This window comes from Rhineura floridana, chromosome 8 (assembly GCF_030035675.1).
Source record: "Rhineura floridana isolate rRhiFlo1 chromosome 8, rRhiFlo1.hap2, whole genome shotgun sequence".
Classification (NCBI taxonomy): Eukaryota; Metazoa; Chordata; class Lepidosauria; order Squamata; family Rhineuridae; genus Rhineura; species Rhineura floridana.
This window is the reverse complement of record NC_084487.1, coordinates 4,947,881-4,966,275: the sequence shown is the minus strand read 5'-3', so window position 1 is coordinate 4,966,275 and position 18,395 is coordinate 4,947,881. Positions and strand designations below refer to the sequence as shown.

Below are 18,395 nucleotides of genomic sequence, written 5' to 3'. Positions count from 1 at the left end.
GTACATAGAAAGTTGCCTTTTAGTGAGTGGTCCATGTTGCTCGGTTGTGTCTACATGGGACCAGTATTCACCTTTTCACTCTGTCAGTTGGAAAACTGAAGAACTCTGTCTGGGGTCTGCATCTAGAGGCCCAAAGTCCAGAAATGGGGGGGGAGTGTTGTTTCTCCCTCTGCACACTGGGCTCATGCGGATGCCTCTTCCCGGGGGGAGCCTTGCTCCTTTTGGCCAGAGAGAATGAGAGAAGCCAGGACCGCTTGAGGCTAAAGAGGACTTTTTCTCCCTCTCAGGTAAGAACATAGGAAGCTCTCTTACACTGAAACAGACAATCAAGCTCAGTAGTGTCAACACTGACAGGCAGCAGCTCTCCAGGAAGGGTGAGGGCACATTCTCAGCCCCACGTGGAGATGCTGCCAAGGACTGAACCTGCGACCTTCTTGCATGCAAAGCAGGTGCTATGCCGTTGAGCTACGGCCCTTCCCAGCTAGAAAAATAAGAAGACACCCCTTACACTGAGTCAGACCACTGGTCCATCTAGCTCAATATTGTCTACACTGGCTGGCAGCAACTCTCTTGAGGTGCCAGCGGGGATTGAACCTGGGGCCTTCTGCATGCTCTGCCACTGAGCCATGGCGCTTCCCCACAGATGCCACCCAGATTCCCCCACTGGGAAGCCCACGAGCAGGACTCCGCGAGCCCTCCCCAATACAGGCACTATTTCTCTACTGCGGCAAGGCGCGACCCTCCCAAGGAAGAGCCAGCGCAAGGACACCATGCGTTTCTTTGGCCGCGGCTGATTGAGGCGGCACGACGGAACCTTACGTCACAATGCTGTCTAAGCACGGCTTGACAGAATGAAAAGAGGGGAGAGGAAGGACAAAGCAACGCGGAGGAGTTCCGCGTCTCCCCGGTAACCACTGACGCCATTTTTTTTTGTCACAAAAGGAGGGGGGATACGCCCGCCGGCCTCTACGCCGGGACTTTAAACTGAAGGAAAAAAATCACACTACAAACCTCCCTCACTGAGTTGTTTTTTTAAGTGGGAGAGCGCGCGCGAGGGAGCTGATTGGCTGCGGCGCGCGGTGGCTGGCCAATAGGGGCTCCGGGCTGTGGTTTGGAAGGCGTGGATTGGGGAGGACGCGCAGGCCGGGAGGCGGGGCCTGGAGGAGGCGACGCTGACAGTTGGGCAGGATGTCGGCGAGGAGGCGCATCGGGGACCCTGAGGTGAGAGCGCAGCCCCTGCAGGGGCGGCCGGGAGACCCCCCCACCCGTCGCCTCTGCCCCCTTGAGGAGGGGCCCGCTCCCCACTCAGCCAAACCGGGGTGGGGTCCTCCTCCCGATATTGGGGTCCCGCTCTGGTCCCCCCACCAAGCCCTCTCTCCTCACGCCACATATGGCGACCTCCCTCAAGCAGGCTCTTGCTGCCTCCTCTCCCCCCCTCTTCTTTTTTTGGGGGGGTCCCATTTTGCTAACTTCCTATTTAGTGACATCCCTCAAACAGCATCTTATTTTCCCCTCCTTTTCTCCCCCTCTTCTTCGGGGGGGGTGATTCCCATTTTGGGAGGTCCCCTTTGTGTCCTAAACACCACTAAATCTACCGTTCTCTCTCTTTCATGAGTGCCAGATACTTGCCTTGAATTTAGGGGATCCTCCCAAAAGAGGCTGTTCACCCCTCCCCCTTTAGTGCTGCTCCCCTGGTTAATATGTTTGGGGGAGTGGGCAAAAAAAAACCTTCCTTGTTTTTTGGGCTCCCACTTATCCCTGGATTTGGGTCAATATGGAAATCCCCCCATAGGCTGTCTTTCCTGGGGGGGGGTTCCTTACTCATCCCCACTGAGGCTTCCCAAAGAGGTCAATCAGTGGCCATTAGTCACTCTGGATCCATGGAACCTCCATGTTCAGGAGCAGTATGCCTCCTAATAGCAGCACCTAGGAGGCAAATGGGAGGAGAGGGCTGTTGCCCTGCTTGTGAGCTTCCCAGAGGCGACCTTATTGGCCAGTGCAGGCAGCAGATGATAGATTTGGTTGTTCCCTTGTTTGATCTGCTGTTATGTCCTTTCTTAAGTGTCTGAGGTTGCTGCTGCCATAGTTCAGACTTTTTAAAGATGTTTTGTAAAGTAAGCTCATTAATCCCAAGCTGGGATCCTTCCCATTCCCACTGATATTCCTGCTGGTCTCCAATCATGGTAAGGCTTGCATTTCCCGCTGTTACCACTCAGATTCTCCTGGCGATGCCCAATTACAGTCAGAGCCAGTGGGGCCCTGTGGATAGACAGCCTGCCTGGGATGTGGGAGACCTGGTTTCCAGTTCCATCTGGGGAAGAATTTGCCCTGCTCTGGCTGGAGACGTTGGGCTTGTAACTCAGTGTGATTGATTGTGACTTGCTAGGTTGGGTCGGGGTAGAGCTGGTGGTAGATGGCTTACTTCATAGTAGATGGTTGAACTTCATGATTTTTGCACCCTTTTAACTGTGAGATCCTGAGCTCTGTGTTAGCTGTGAACTTCCTGCTGCCTTGCAGGGTCCCTGTGACGAGGGCTCTGCCCTCCAGTCTTTTATTGGTGATTTAACTGATGGACATTTACATTAGTTTATGAATGACGTCTTCCAGAAAAGAGCTCTCTAACTTGGGACAGGAAACTGGTGCAACCTGAAGCCGATGGGAGCTGGAGTTCAGTGACCTCTGCAGGGCCACAGGTTGCCTGCCTGGTCTAACTGCAGTGGCTGTGGAGGGTCAGGACTGAGGTGGTGGAGGGTTGGTGGCAGAGGCCCGCCAAAATATTGCTGTTCCCAAACAGCAAAAATGTTTTTAATTGCTGTCAACCACCCAGAGAGTTTTGGCTATGGGGCGGTATATAAATGTAATAAATAAATAAAATAAGCAAACACTTTCACCATTTTCTTAGCACGCTAAGTGGTCATTTGTGGCTTTGTGTGTAGAAGACAGGCTGTCACTTAGTGGTAGAGTGCATGCTGCTTTGTATGTGGAAGGTCCCAGGTTCAATGTCTGAGTAGGGCTGGGGAAGAGTCCTGTGGAAAACCTTGATGAGCTGCTGCCAGTTACCGTAGAGCGACTGCAGGTGTAGGCATTGCTGAGCTGGATGGACCAATAGCAGCTTCCTATGTTCTTATTGTCCACAATAGGCTGACTTTGTGGAGGCTTGTGGTGGGCTTTCTCCAAAATTGATTTGGAACTAATTCACATTATCCACTTGTAGCTAGTGCATGGAGATCGTTATCTTCAACTCAGGCTGGAAATATGTTGTGGGTAGTATGGTCCTGTGAACAGTTTCACAAACCCAGGCCACAGTTTTTACATCACTGCTCTTTCCACCTTATGGTAATTCCAGGCAGGTAATTCTTAGGTAAGATTTTGGTGGTATCCAGAATTGTGGCTTGTACTTGTGGCTGCTTGCACAGCTAATTTTCTGTAGGCACATGTTAAGCCCATGTTCAGAACAAGGGAGCGTGTATGAAGTGGCCCACTATGTGATTTTTTTGCTGTAAGGTGAAATGTGGATTGCCTTGGCCTGTGTGTGGCTGTTTGGCCTGTAGTTAAATTGACCGTGTGATTGATTTGCTGTATAACCAGAACCTTGTCACAAGGCCTTTGAAAATAGGTTGCCAGCTGTGAGATGAGCAGCAATCTTGCTGAAATGCAAAGGGCTGTAATTGTGGTAGGAACAGAGGGAGTGGCCTGTTCGGTAATTCCAGGCCCCCTTTCTTGACTTCTTCAGTTTTCTGTCTGGTGTGTACGCATGTGTGTGTGTAAGAAGAGCCTCTTGCCCCCTTACTAAAGGAAATGTGAGGGGGGAAATGTGTAGGCAGAATTCTACCTTGGGCGGGAGCAGCAGAGGAAAACCAGAAGTGTATTTTTGTGTAAAATGGAATTGTGAGCTTGGTTCTAATACTGATCACAAATTCCTGAGCTGAGCATGTGCCGGTTCCTTCATTTAAATGTGTGTCTATCTGCCAGAGCCACTATTTTGTATCTGGCTCTGGTTGGTGGATCTCTCAGGGTTCTAGTGAAAAAAAGTAGATCTTGCAAGGCTAAAACCCACCCATCCCTGTTCTACCTAAGTAATCAATAAGATATAAAGCCACTCCCACCTTCCAGTGGTCTGGCCAATATACTCTGGTCCAGCTAACAAGCAAAGAAGGCAGTGACATCCCATCTGCTTCATTCTACTACCGTCACCTCAGCTGACCAGTGAAGGAGGAGGACAGGAGTTTGTCCTTCTGTCCCTTGTCAGTTATAGCAGTTGTTTTGCCTCTGTTGATCACTATATATATTTTCTTGGCTGCATTACTTTTTCAGGCTGGGTGGTAAGCAAGCATAGACTTTCCTGGTGGGAATGTGGTGCTTATTTTCTAATGTTATTAAAACTTTTACTTTAATGTGTTGCTCATTTTTAGGTTTTTGCACGTACAAGGCAGATTCCTTATCTTCTCACAACCAAACCAGACAATCTCTGGGCTTTGAACCTGGCCATACAGGGTGGGTCAGTCCACACTTTCCCAAAAAGGGAACTGTAAAGTTGCTAAAATTACACCTGGTTCACACAATTGCTTTTATGTGCTTTAGATGTAGGTTGAATGCCTGTTGGTAGAGTGCTTGCTTCTCTAGGCTTGTAGTGAAGTGGTCATCATGGTGTCTGCTTCATCATGTATCTAGATCCCAAACTACTGTACCACAGCAAAGCTTTGGATAAGGAGTGGTGAAATGTGGGTATGTGATGAAAACTCTGTGTGTGTCTGCATGAAGCAATGACACAAATACTTTGCCAGCCAACCTGATCATGTGGGGGGAGTTTAAAACCAAATTCACTTTACTCAAGACTTTCTCCCCACCCTGGTGTTCTCCTTTATTGTATTGTATTGCTCCATTTCAGAGACACCCTGTCTTGAGTTCATTAGAGACTGTTTTCAGCTACAGATCTGTACAGATCTCTACAAATCAATTTGGGACTAGCTAATCTGCTCTGTAGAGATTTGTAGCTGCTTCAGCCTGATCTGGACAGGATACCAATTGGCCTGATTTGGTTTGTGATTTGAACAAATACAGTGCACAGCCCAAGTAAAGTGTGTGTTGTGATAAAATGTTGTCTTGTGCCTCTTGGCTCTGTGAAGACTGTAGTGTATTGGCTCTTGGGTTTAGGACTCATAGTTCCCAGTTTCTGCTTCTTTCTACATTCTTTGTTTCAACTATTTATTTATTTATTTGATTGATCGATTGATATCCTGCCCTTTCTCTTAGTTGGAGCCCAATTATGTGCGTCCCTGATCTGGTGTTCCAGTTCTCCATTCCATACTTGGGTTATCTGCTGGGTATACTCTCTCTTTCTCTCTCTCTCTCTCAACAGTTTTTGACCAAAAGGATCCCACAGAATCCTAAATACCAGCATGTAAAAACTCGCCTTGACACAGGTAAGTGGACATCTCTCCCTCTGTCTTTCCTCTAGAAATGTTTTAATCTGAGCAAAGTACATGAGACAGAAATCTCTCCCTTGCTATATCAGAACAGTGGGTTTTGTACATACAGGAGGATGTGACCTTGTCAAGAGTTTGTGGGCTATGATGTCAGATCTTGAGGTAACAATGTGCTTTTGTGACTTAGCTCCCAGAATATACTTAATTACAAGCCCTTAGAAAGTCAGCACATTGGATACTATTTAAATGTTGGAAATTTTTGTAAATATATAGTGGGGCCCCGCTTCTTGGCGCCCCGCTTTTCAGCATTCCGTTAATATGGCACCAGCTGGAGGGGGGGCTGATTTTCTCCTCGGGGGCGGTCAGACTCCTGCACCATTGATCTGTTCTTCTTCTCCTCTGGTGCGATCAGCAGGTTAGGTTCCAGACCCCTGCACTACAGCTGATCTGCTTTTCGGTGCTTTTCACTTTCCGGCGGGGGTCTGGAATCTAACCTGCCGTATGAGTGGGGCCCTATTGTAGCTACTTGGCCACCTCTGAGGAATAATAACTTCCTCCAGGCAATCAGAGTGAAAGTGTTACAGTTGGTTCTTTATTTCTTTTAGACCACAAATGGCTAATACGGGGGGGGGGGTGTAGCACGTCGACTTTTGTGGGATATCTACAAGGCTAGAATAGGGTTTTTTTCCAGTCTTTGAAGTGGGAGCATGGAAGCTAGAAATTTGAATAATATGAACCTGGTCAATGCAGTTTAACCATGGATTGAGCATGAGGCCTGCACACAGCAGGTCTTGGCAGAAAGGGGAAGCCCCACCAGCATGCATGCCTTGTAGTGTTCTTTCAACTGTTAGCAGTGTATTAAATATGTCAGGATATGAAACTACCTAGTACTGAGTAAGACAAGCAGTACATCTAGCCTAGTATTGTCTACTCTGATTGGCAGCAGCTTTCCAAAGATTCAGGTAGATCAAAGCCTTTCCCAGTTCTGCTGGCTGAAGTCCTTTATGGGGAGATTGAACCTGATGCCATCTGCATTAGTCTTTGCTCACCCAATGGGCTGTAGCCCCTTTCATAAATTACTTGAGTGTCTATGGTCTGTTTTGAAACACACACACCTCCAAACCTGATTGCAGCATATGGACCTTCCTCTGTGTTTTTTACTGACAATGTTTATCTCTGGAGGCCATCTTTTCATTGTAATATTTATTTAATTATTTAATTATTTGTAAGGGGGTGGCTGATATCTGATTGCTGGGAGTAGGAAGCTGCGATTGAATAAAAAGGCAACTTAGAGAAGACCACCTATAACATAGCTTCAGCGTTCAGTACAGTACAGCAAAGCTAGCACTGGGTCATAAAACTCCTAATGGAAACTTGTTTGTCAGTTACAAATCCATGAATGGATCATGCGCAGCATCTCTCCCAAAAATCTAGCCTGCTTTTCCACACCTCATGAGGAGACCACCTTTCTTTGCCAGTGGATCAACTCTTTCATCCTAAATCAAGGAAGTGAGCAGAAATCTTCTGATGCTGTACTCCAGATTGGTTAATGTGGACCAGTTACCTCTTAATTCATCTGCGCAACCCTTTCAAGGATGCTGCAGCCTGATTTATGTCTACCCTTTTAAGGCATCTTTATATGGAATGGGAATTCTGGAGTGCTAGACTAATACTGGGGAGACCTGGGTTCAAATCTCTGCTCAGCCTTGACGTTCACTGAGGGGTGTTGAAAAGTCACTGCCTGTCAGTCCTACATTTTTAACAGGGCTGTTGTGAGAGTTGCATGGGGCATGGGAAAACACGTTTGTCACCCTGAGCTCCTTGAAAAAATAGCAGGATGAAAACACAATAAATAAAATATTTCAAGCCTCTCAGAGCTAGCATCAGCTATTTTGGGATCCCTATGATTTTCTAGACCTACTAATCCACATTAATGATTACGAGCATTGGATTAACTTGGAATAAATGGGTGAGTTGAGGACTTGATAACCCTTAAGGTTTCTCCCTCTTCCATATTGCTGGGGAACTAATTCATTGTGCATCTTCCATGGAGAAGAATGCATTACTGTGTGTGTGTGTTCTCTTGCAGGTAGTAGTATGACCAAATACACTGAAAAACTGGAAGAGATCAAAAGAAGTGAGTAATCTTACAGCAACTACTTAGGCATCTGTAATTCACTGATTTGGGGCCACAGACTGGCAGAGGGGAGTACAGGAGAGCCTGCTGTAGGGGGTCCAGAACTTTGAGGACTTGTCACTTGAATCAGGATTGCCCCTCCCAAGCAGTGAAGTGCTCATGCAGAGAAGCAGGCTGTTGGCATCTTTGCATCCTCTGGCACAAGATGTTTCTTGGACTAGGACCTGGGAGACCAGGGTTCGAATCCTCACACAGCCAGGAAACTCACTGGGTGACCTTGGGCCGGTCACTGCCTCTCAGCCTTGTGAAAACCCCGTTCATAGGGTCACCATAAGTCGGAATCGAAGGCAGTACATTTACATTTTTACAGGAAGGTAGCTGCCTTTCTCTCCTGATTTCCCACAACCCCAATTAAGTGCACCTCGGCTCAGGGACAGCCATGTCTAGGGAATAAGCTTCATCAAAGTGTGCTTATGCAATGATCCGGCCGCCGCCACATGCATTTTCCCAACCTCGATCTGCAAAACTGGGGACTAGAAGCTTTCCAAAATGAATGCTAATATTCTCGGCTTAATTAATTCTGTGAACAGGCCTGATGACGCTGTCCTTTCAAACTTTGTACAGTTCAGGTAGCAAGTCAGAATCCATACTTGGAAAACAAAGGAGTTTCGGGTGTTTTTTTTTTATTGCAACTCTCAGTTTTTCCTCACCCTGCAATCTCTCTTATTCTTTTTTAGTTGCAATTGCTTTGGTCAACTAGAAATAAAGTTACTTTGTTTCACAGCATCCTTTTGTGAACAGATTGCTTTTGAGTACTGAAACCTTAGCAGTGGTCTCCTTGTATCTGTGCTACAAAACTTGTTGTGTTTCCATTTGTTTTGCTCTGAACTCTTTTGTGTCAGACTCTTCTTCTGTTTAAATCCCACTTCAAGAAGCTTAGGTGCAGAAACCCTCTCATTGGGCCTATGGTGAATAGCACCTTGTGTGGTTCAGGTAATTTGCAAACCGGCTTGATTTCTCATGGATAGATGACACCAGTTGGACGCATCCTTAAATGCCAGGTACAGTGTTGCCTCTGTCTCATCTGTAACTTGAGAAAATCAGCGACAAGGCTAGAAAATCAAAACTGAGGAGCTGTCAAGCACAATCCCCATTTGCCTATCTAGCAGATGCGGGTGAGAAACTAACAACCGAGATTTCTTCTCTTTGTAAATCTTTTTTTGCTGCTTCTTGAAGAGTTATAGACTCTTCTGAACAGTCATAGTTTGGTTCTCACTAGATCTTTGCTTCAAGATGTCTGAAAACTTAAATGGACCTTCCAGATTAGCTCCAGGTATGTCGTGCTGATATTGCAAGGCAAAAGTGGATTTGTTATCTTCCCTCAAGTGTTTCTGTGGAGCAGACTTCCCCTACGAGGTGCCCTCCAGATGTTTTGGACTACTGGGGCTGCTGGCTTGGGCTGCTGGGAGCTGTAGTCCAAAACAAGTGGGCAGCATCAGGTAGGAGAAGGCACCTGTAGAGCATCTAATGTTGCTTCAGAAGAAATCGGTCCCTATCATGAGGCAAACCACCCCAGGTGGCAGATTTTAGACACTGTTTAAGGACAGCAAATTGTTGGATATATATTATGGTGCCTATGGCAACAAATTGTCTTGGATCAGGCCTGAAAAGGAAATTAATGAATAATTTGTTTTCTGCAGGGGGCAGAATTGTCTAGTGTAAGTTGGTGGTAGTTAAGAAGCAAGGTTTGGTCTTGTTCAGCTTAGCAACGTATTGCATACTTTGACCTGGTGAAAATAAATGGGGGGTTGCGATGCTTCTTTCGCTTGCTCTTGTTGTCTGGAGCGGTCTTGCTTTATAGGCTTGTGCGTCAGTGTGCCCAGCCTTTTGCTTGATAGCGCAATGCGCTCTGGGTTGCACAGAGTGGCTGGAGGTGCCTGATTATTATTATTATTATTTAATTTGTATCCCGCCCTTCCTCCCAGCAGGAGCCCAGGGCGGCAAACAGAAATGCTAAAAACACTTTAAAACATCCTAAAAAGACCTTAAAATACATTAAAACAAAACAATGTTAAAAACATTTTTTAAACGCTTTAAAAACATATTTAAAAACAAAAAAGGGGGGTTAAAACGTTATTAAAGAAAACATTAAAAGCAATTCTAGCACAGACGGAGACTGGGATAGGTCTCAATTTAAAAGGCTTGTTGAAAGAGGAAAGGCATTACTTGGGTGGAGGGTGGGCTGCAATGACCTTTTCAATCCCAACTGTCTGTGAAGGCAGCAACAGATGGGGGCAAGGCTGGGGAAGCTGTGGCCCTCCAGATGATGTCAGAGATCCACTCCCAACAACCCTAGCCAGCATGGCCAATGGTCAGGGATGAAGGGAGTTAGAGCCCAACAGCATCTGGAGGGCCACAGGTTTCCTCACTTGTGAGACAGAGCGTTGGTCTTGGAGCTGGGTGATTCTTTAGTTGGAAGGACCTGGGAGGCCTGGGTTCTCTCCCTTGCTGAAGCACAGTCCTGTTTCAATAGGCCTTGAGTGAGGTTAGATTTAGGTTGAAGAACAGCTCATAAGCTTTTGTATATCTTGGAAGCTTTAGGATTCCACTCTAAGCTCCTTGGTAGAAGAGTAGGATACAGGTATAGTACATGGGACAGGCCCTCTCCTGAAAATCCAGGTTTTTAATGGAGCTCAGTCTATCGGAGTTTTCTCATAGATGGCACCTCTTCATTGTTTTCCAGATTACAGATACAAGAAAGACGAGCTCTTCAAGAGACTGAAAGTGACTACTTTTGCCCAGCTGGTATGTTTTGTCCTTGGCTGCATTTCTCCTTAAGTGTCCCACTGTACTCACAGTGGTTCTAACGATTCTCATAAGCCATTATATCTTGCCCATCCCCCAGGTCTTGTATAGTAGACAGTCGCATCTATGAGTTTTTAATAGTTCTGAAAACGAGGCTTCCATCACTTAACATTCTGGAAAACTAGTGGAGTAATTTCACTAGGACCTATCAGATCTCAGCCTTGATATCAAACCCAGATTTGGGGGCCAAGTCCTAAAACATGTGAAGTAGAAGGTGCCTCAGAATGCCTTATCCATGGAGTAACCCTAGCCTAACTCTCTCCCCACCCACCCACATATATGAAAATTCTCTCTGGGGCTGGTCTTCCTCTGGACGGATATTGCTTGTTGAGTCCTAGTCAATATAGAGCATCTCTTTTGCTGAGCTGCTTTTGATTGTGTCCTTGCCTCCATCCACAGGTGATCCAGGTTGCTTCTCTATCTGATGAAAACTCAGAAGTACCATCAGAGGAAATTCAAAAGCTCGATGGTAATATCCCAGGCTTTTTTTTTTTTTTTTAAGTTAAAGGTTTTTAGAAATGGTAGAGTACTGCTGCAAAGAAAGAGGTATGGGCATGAAGTGCTGCCAGTAATCCATTTAGTTCATTGCTAAATTGGTAGAGATTTTTCTCTGATGTGCTACTTGAGGTCCTTTCAACCAGAATTTTCAGGTATTGAACCTGGGATGTTCTGCATGTAAAGCATGCCCTCTGCCACTGACCTATGGTCTCTCCCCAGACAGAGAAGTACTTATTACTTTTTTTTTCTTATTAAAAGAACTGTTTGGATGCTTATGTGACAAAGTAATCCCTTGCCCCTTGACCAAACTTAATGATACTCCCAGAGCCACATGCTGGAAGTGGCTATGGTGGGCAGTGTGTCTTGTCATCAGTGATATCACAAACACTGTCCAGTTAGTGCCCATTAACACAGAAGTGCTTGTTCTGTTTCTGGGAGGAGGCTCTGAATTTTGGCAAGTACAAATCCTGAAAACCTGGTTTCCTGTGAGCAAAGTGTAGCAGGGCAAATAAATCATGTGCTACAAGAGGAGAAGACCTACACCTGTGGAAGGCTTATTGTCCCTGCAGTGAGTCTGTGAGTAACTCATAGGCTGTCCCCCATGGCATAATACCAGCACTTTCCCTGAGCCATAAGGCTAAACCCTGTTATTACTGAATGTCTGTTGCTATGATACTGTTTTTATGTTACATTTTTGTATACTGCTTAGAGATTTTAAAACATTAAGCGATTCAGGAATGCGTTTAAAGAAACATTTGCCTTCTTCCTCTCTTTCAGAAGGCGATGCCTCTCCTGCAGATAACGACGCAGATGTTGCAGCAGAGACCAATGGCAAAGGCAGCCCTGGTGAGAAACCAGCCAGTCCCATCCTGTTCATCAACAACACCGGAGCCGGGGAGTCATATCGTTCCACCCTCCAGAGGTATCTAAGAGTGTGTCTCTGGGCTTGCCGTTCCTTCCATTTGCTGTGATGCCCTTTACTCCCTGCATGGATTGGGTTAGAAAAAGAGGCAGCAATACAGTTCGATAGAGCAAAGTCCAATAAAAGTAATCAATAACACTCTAAAAGCAGCACGTGGTATTCCACACTGTCGATCAGATTAGCTTAAACTGCTTAAAAATTGCCACTGGGCTTTAGGCACTTTTTACAGGCTTTCAAAAAGTTGGATGAGGCTGGCTTAGACAAGCCTCATTGGGAAAGGCATTGGATAACAAACTGCCATAGATGCCGTGCTCCTTGTCCCCTCCGGGTATCCGAATCCTTTTCTCTCAATGACTGTTAGCCATTATAGCTAAATGGAATTTCCAGAGGCAACATGCCTCTATGCCAGTTATTGGGGACAAATAGCGGGAGGACGGCTGCTGCTTTCATGTCCTGCTTGTGAGTTTCTCACGAGCGTGACTGCTGTGGAAAGCAGGATGATAGTGTGGCCTGGAGAGACTTCATCAGGTCAGGCTGAGAGGCCTAGCAGGCCACATTCAGCCCACAAGCTGGAAGTTCCCCACCCCTGGACTTGATGGACCTTTGGTCCAATCCAGCAGGGCTCTTGATAGTTGAATCTTCATCCCAACTTTTCTCCATGGAGTTCAAGACACACACAGTCTCTGCTCTCCCCTCATATCCGTGTAACAAGCCTGTAAAGTAGACTAAGATGTCTTCTGATGTGCTCAGTCATTGGTACCAGGGGCAGGACCTCCACCTGTGACCCTCAGGGCTGGAGGATTCATCTAGGGAATTAGCTGGATTACTTTCCATTTTGAACTCCTGTGGCCAGGGGGCAGTGGCATTACCCCTCTTATTTGGGGCTCTGTGGATCAGCTTTCACCAATTGCCACAGGAGCAAGCCAGCCTGAAGGAGCAGGCCTAGCCACGCCCTTGAGGCCCTTACTGTGCTCTTCTTTCCTCCAGTGTGATCAGTGGCGTAGGCGAGCTGGACCTGGGGAAAGATGCCCCCAAGAAAACGGAAACCTGTACAAAAGACGGCCCTTATCCCGATTGTCCCTACCTGCTGCTGGACGTGAGAGAGCGGGATGCCTACGAGCAGTGCCACCTAGTGGGAGGTGAGGCAGTCGGTGCAAGGGGGTGCAGGAGTGGTGGTGCATCATGAGCATTTTCCCCCTTTGTGGAGGTTAATCGCCTTTCCAGAAAATCAGAATGGATGAAACACACACACGCACACACTCCAACCATAGATGGGGAGATGCCTGGTTTGCCTTGGAAGCAAGGCCAGCTTGCATCTGCTACTTCCTCTGGCTGCACCCTGGCTTCTTAGAGAGAGAGAATGGAGCTCCAAGAACTGCAGGCTCCTTCCCAGCTCAGGAGAAAGCGACTACTAGCTCACTCCCCAAACATCCCCACTGAATGAGACTGATCTCCTTTCCCCTTTACCTCGCCTGAGTCAAAGCGTGTAGCACAGAGGTGCGCTCTGGCTCTCCAGAGGAAGATCCTTGGGCTCTCAGAAGGATACCGTCAAATCTTGGCTTCCAAATTAAGAAGCTTTTATTAAGATTAGAGGTGGAGATACAAAAGATGAGGGGAGAAACTGACAACAATAAACAGAAATAAAGCCATTTATTCTCTAAGTAGCCTAGGGTGGACAATCTTAAAGATGACTCCCAGATTTTCTTGTGAGGAGCAAGGGTCATCCATGATAGTTGCAAATGACAGATTTTCATGGAGAATAATCCCCATTTTTTAACCCTTTGTAATGGGGGATGGATTCTTAGCCAGTTATGGCCATTTGGGTTGAGGCACCCCTCTGGGGGTACAGTTTGGGCATGTCTAGTGCATAAGCAAAGGAGTGTCTGGGGAGAAGGAGCATTGGCACCCAGGAAAGTGGAAGGGAAAGGTGAGAACTGGGAGAGGTTTCTGATCTACTCCTGGTAGGCAGAACCATTGGGGAGAGGGGCTGTTTGAGGCAGTGTGCAAGGAGGATGCTTGAAATGTTGCAGGTTGGTTGCTTTGTAACAGAGGAGCTAGGCCACGGTGCCGGGTTCGTTGGGTTTTTAATGAGGCAGGCTAGAGAATAAAAAACTCCTTTCTCCCCAAAGCCCCCCCCCCCACAACACTGGCCAGGATCCCAAGAAGGGCAAGGCACAACGGCATGCAGGAGAGAACTAACTTTGGACAGCCAACATTTTCCTTCCAGATCATGCTGCCACAGTTCCCACCTCTGAAGACCAAAGCCACTTCTAAAACTGAACTTCCAAGTGCGTGCTCTCCCTTTTGGGTCCTGGCCTTAACCTTCAGGAACAAGTCACAACCTTCTCACAGCTGTCCCGTGCTTGTGGCAGGATCGTCATGCAGCCCTGGGAGGGTGTGGAGGAACAACAGCTGCTGCCTTTCCCAAAGCAAACGTCAAAGCTAGATGTTTGAAACGCACCCCCCCCGGGGTTGATCCTTGCCCCTGCAGACTGGCAAGTGAGCCCCCAACCATCTCGTATTACAGAGAGTCAGAGTCACCTGTGTCCACCCACCAAAGCAAGGCCTGTGGAAGACACAGCTGTTTAAGGTTCGGGGCTTGTGCCCATCCCTTCCCTCCTATGACTTTCTGAGCGTTCTTTTTCTCTTGCCTTTGCAGCTTACTCCTACCCCATCGCCACACTCTCCAGAACCATGAATCCCTATACGAATAACGTTTTGGAATACGTATCCTTCATCCGACAAAGCGTCTCGGTTTCCTGCCAGGATTTCTGCATCAAAGGCGGCGAAGCTTGATCGGGCGTGCTGCCCTACTCGCAGCCCCATAATGTTCCCTTGGGGAACGCTCCTTTTCTGGGCTCGGCTCAGGGCTGAGGGCTGATGGATCGTCATATTTAGCTGCTTTTTCTCCAGCCTGCGGCTCAGATCTGTATTTACTTTGCATATGTGGATCTGAAACGCCATGGAAACAAAAGCAGATGGCAGGAACTTCAGGGGTAAAATGACTGTCTGGGAGAGGTTAAGGCAGCACTCCCCTCCCACATTGCAAGGGAGAGGCGGCAGTTGGGCTGTGTGACGCTTGGCTGTTGTGTGGCGCATGCTGTGGGGAGTTATTGCTGCCCGCTGTCTCCTCCCATCTGCACCCTCTGCTCCTTCCTCTTTCCATCTCCCCAGCAGCCCCTAGGGTGGGCACTCTTACACTGTGGAGGGAAAGATGCAATTATCTCTCCCTCTTCTTCCCTCCCAATCCTACATCTTGCCCAACTAGGCCCTCTTCAACAGCCCCCCCCCCCAAAGAATAAATCAGAGGCATAAACAATCACTCCTTGTTTAAAATGTCCAGGGATGTTGCTTAATTTAGTTCACTTCTGAACAGAGAACTTGGGTTTTAATCATTTTTGTTGGTGATGTTAGCTGTTGTGTGTCCATCTTTACGGCAACCCAAGGTTGAGGCCACTCACCTTAGTTTCCCTCGTGAAGCTGTGTTGGCACCGGTGTCCAAATCTCATTTTTCAAAGCCTAAATGCTGCTCAGCTGCCGATGAGTTGAGCTGTGTCAAGCGTTGCTGCTTTGACATCGCTGGGTGCTGGGAGGGGTCTTTGCCACCATCTTGTTCTCTTTCCACTTCAGTTGGTTGCACAAGCCTTAGTGTCTCTGCTCACCAGAAAAATGCTCACGGGAAGATCATCATTCTTTACGATGACGATGAGAGAGTGGCAAGCCAGGCGGCCACCACCATGTGTGAGAGGGGCTTTGAGAACTTATTTATGCTGTCTGGAGGTAGGAAGCCCTGGAGTTTTCCTGATAATTTCCTGCTGGTATATTCAGAGCCATCCCCACCACCCCAACACTGTGTAATGTGATTCGTAGAGAACTGGTATGTGCATTCAGTGACCTTGCTACACATAGACATGCCTAAGGAACTAAATCCCTGAAGAGATCAAGTTAGTTTAATTAGCCTGGGTGTAATGTGGTGTAGTGGTTAAGGTGTTGGACTACGACCTGGGAAACCAGGTTTTGAATCCCCACACAGCCATGAGCTCACTGGGTGATCTTGGGCCAGTCACTGCCTCTCAGCCCCAGAGGAAGGCAATGGTAAACCACTTCTGAATACCGATTACCATGAAAACCCTCTTCATAGGGTCGCCATAAGTCGGAATTGACTTGAAGACAGTCCATTGATTGAATTCGGTGAAAAACACACCCCAAAGTTTCCTCAAATCCAGCTTTTGTGTCCTGTCCAGTTATGCAGCTCATCAAGCACACTTTGCATATCTTTGAATCCCTCTTTTTAAATTGCTGTGCATAACATGTGAGCCCCTGGTTCCAGAGTGCTCCAGTGAACAGGTGCCTCCCACCCCACATAGAGTTAAGAGAGAGAGTAGAATCATGCACGGCCTCCATGTACTGGAGTACTGAATTAAATGCGCGATGGACCACATGGATGGGGACAGGAGCTAGCTTTGCCATTGAGCACGTTCAGTGTAATATTGGATGCGTTGCTCAGGCCTGCATGGTCAGAGTCTCTTCTTCCTTGTCTGCCAGGTCTCAGGGTCATTGCTCAGAAGGTCCCTGAAGGCCTGGTAACGGGTACCTTTCCCACATCTTGCCTGTTGGCCAGCCAGCCTGGGACTGCCCGGAAAAAAATGACTCCCAGGCATCCCCTTCCCCCGCCCGCTGAGAATAAATGGAGATTTACAGCAGAGGATCTACAGAAGATACAGTACTATCTAGAAGAGGAGCAACTTCCTTTGGATACCGCCAGTAAGACCTTCCTCTTTGCTGCCTGTCTTCTACAGGCATTTATCACACAACCGATCCCCACCATTAAGCCATGGATACAGCAACGCTCCCCCAATATCCCAGATCTGTGGTGGGTGGCCCTCAAGGAAATTGTCTGGCAAAGGGCTTAAAAGTTCCCAGGTATTCCTTTTGGAGCCAACGCAACACCCCAATATTCCCATTCATCAGGCACACAGCAGATGAGGTTGAGCAGATGCCTTGAGGGCCACAGTCTGCCACCATGCAGAGACCACTCTGAATGTCTCCCACATGCACTGGACCACTGACTTTTCTTTCTGCCCCTGCAGGCCTAACACAAGCCATTTGCCGTGACTTGGCTTAGCATGTCATCTGATCCTGAGCTTCTGGTTTAGCTCTCTCCAGACGAAGCACAAGCTGTAAGCAAGGTTTGTTCTATGGCTCATGGTTTGTCTGGGAAAGCTAAACCACAAGCCAGGTGATACGCTAAGCCAAACCGCAGCTTGGCACAGGAGCAAAACAATGGGGGAAGAGTGAGCCCCTTGCCGGGAGCCCCGCATTTGCTCATTCACACTAAGCTGTGGTTTAACTTAGCATTGCATGTGGACTTGAATTTAGCCCAGCTTAGGAATGCCTGGCCTTTCTCAGGGTTTTACCCTTTGTATTGGGGAAGAAGGAAGAACCCAATTCTGATAAGCTTTTGTTGCTAGTGACATTATTTTAAAAATTCTGAGTTAACTGCTTTTTGTAAAAAAAATGTTCAGAACAACTTGCCGTCAATAAAACATTCAAACTAAAAACATCTATTAAAAACCAACCAAACCAATACAGCAGCAACCAGAAGGTTTAGAATCCAGAAAATATGCCCTGCAGTTAAGTATATATGTTTAGAATTTTGTCATCATTGTGTTATCATTATTTAGATAGCAGCATCAACATAAGCCCCCAAAGGACGGGTTCCTGCCCTGAGAAGTTTACAGCCTAAGTTTAAACACTGAGGGGAAGCAAAGAGGTTCAGGGACAGAAGAGAGAAAGGTAGCCAGGCCTGGATGTGCCCAAGCTGGGCCTGGTTGCTTATGATGGAGAAAGGCCTGGGCTAATCAGCTTGCCTCGCTCATCCTTCTTCTCTGGTCCTTCTCTTGCAGGCCGTCTTAGTCGTGGTTCTTCAGCTCGAGACTCCAAAGCCACCGCCGTAAAGAGCAGCCAGAACCTGCCAGCCGCCCACTCGGCTGTGGCCCTCACCACCCGCTCCCTCAGCAGCAGCAGCCTCCAAAGCAGGCCATGGAGATAGACGGTGCCTTTTTCCACTGAATAAAGAGAGCCCTGTTCCTGGGGCCCTTTGATCACTCCAGCCAGTCTTTCACTTTTAGGAAGGTGGTCTGTGCAGGGCAGAGGGTGTGTGTGGAGGAAATGTGGGTGGGGTTTTGACTAGCAGAGGGGGGAGGGAGATCATGCACAGGCTGATAACCTTTGCCATGGAAGGGAAGTCCAGGATTGTGGGGATGGGGGCAACAGATCAACCTTAGCTAGTCATCCCAACTAAGACTGGTGTTGGTGTTTGCAACTCCCACCCCCAAAGGTAGAGGAGATGGTTTTTTTAAAACTGTTCTGGCACCTGAGACCACGAAGACCAAAGCGATCCAAAAATGGGACTGGACTTTGAACAGAAATACAGCAGAATGAGCAAGGAAGTAGCAACGTTGGTAGCGAGTGAGGTTAGTTAGTGCTTGAGATTTAATGGCCATAGATGTTTGTGGTACAGCCAGGTAATGATGAACGGGCGATT

General features: G+C 47.5%; 1 protein-coding gene across 2 annotated transcripts; it reads left to right on the top strand.

Moving 5' to 3' along the window:
- Positions 1-128: 128 nt before the first annotated feature.
- CEP41 (centrosomal protein 41) lies at positions 129-17,960 on the top strand. 2 transcript variants are annotated; one of them, XM_061638033.1, is made up of 11 exons: positions 129-287; positions 5,360-5,423; positions 7,516-7,563; positions 10,307-10,368; positions 10,828-10,897; positions 11,704-11,848; positions 12,836-12,987; positions 14,508-14,575; positions 15,514-15,628; positions 16,394-16,612; positions 17,755-17,960. In XM_061638033.1, the coding sequence occupies exons 1-11, from the start codon at positions 144-146 to the stop codon at positions 17,898-17,900; spliced, it is 1,233 nt and encodes a 410-aa protein (XP_061494017.1). In that variant the 5' UTR covers positions 129-143; the 3' UTR covers positions 17,901-17,960. The 2 variants fall into 2 exon arrangements, with proteins under 2 accessions (XP_061494017.1, XP_061494018.1); XM_061638034.1 differs by lacking the exon at positions 129-287 and adding an exon at positions 993-1,221.
- Positions 17,961-18,395: the final 435 nt, after the last annotated feature.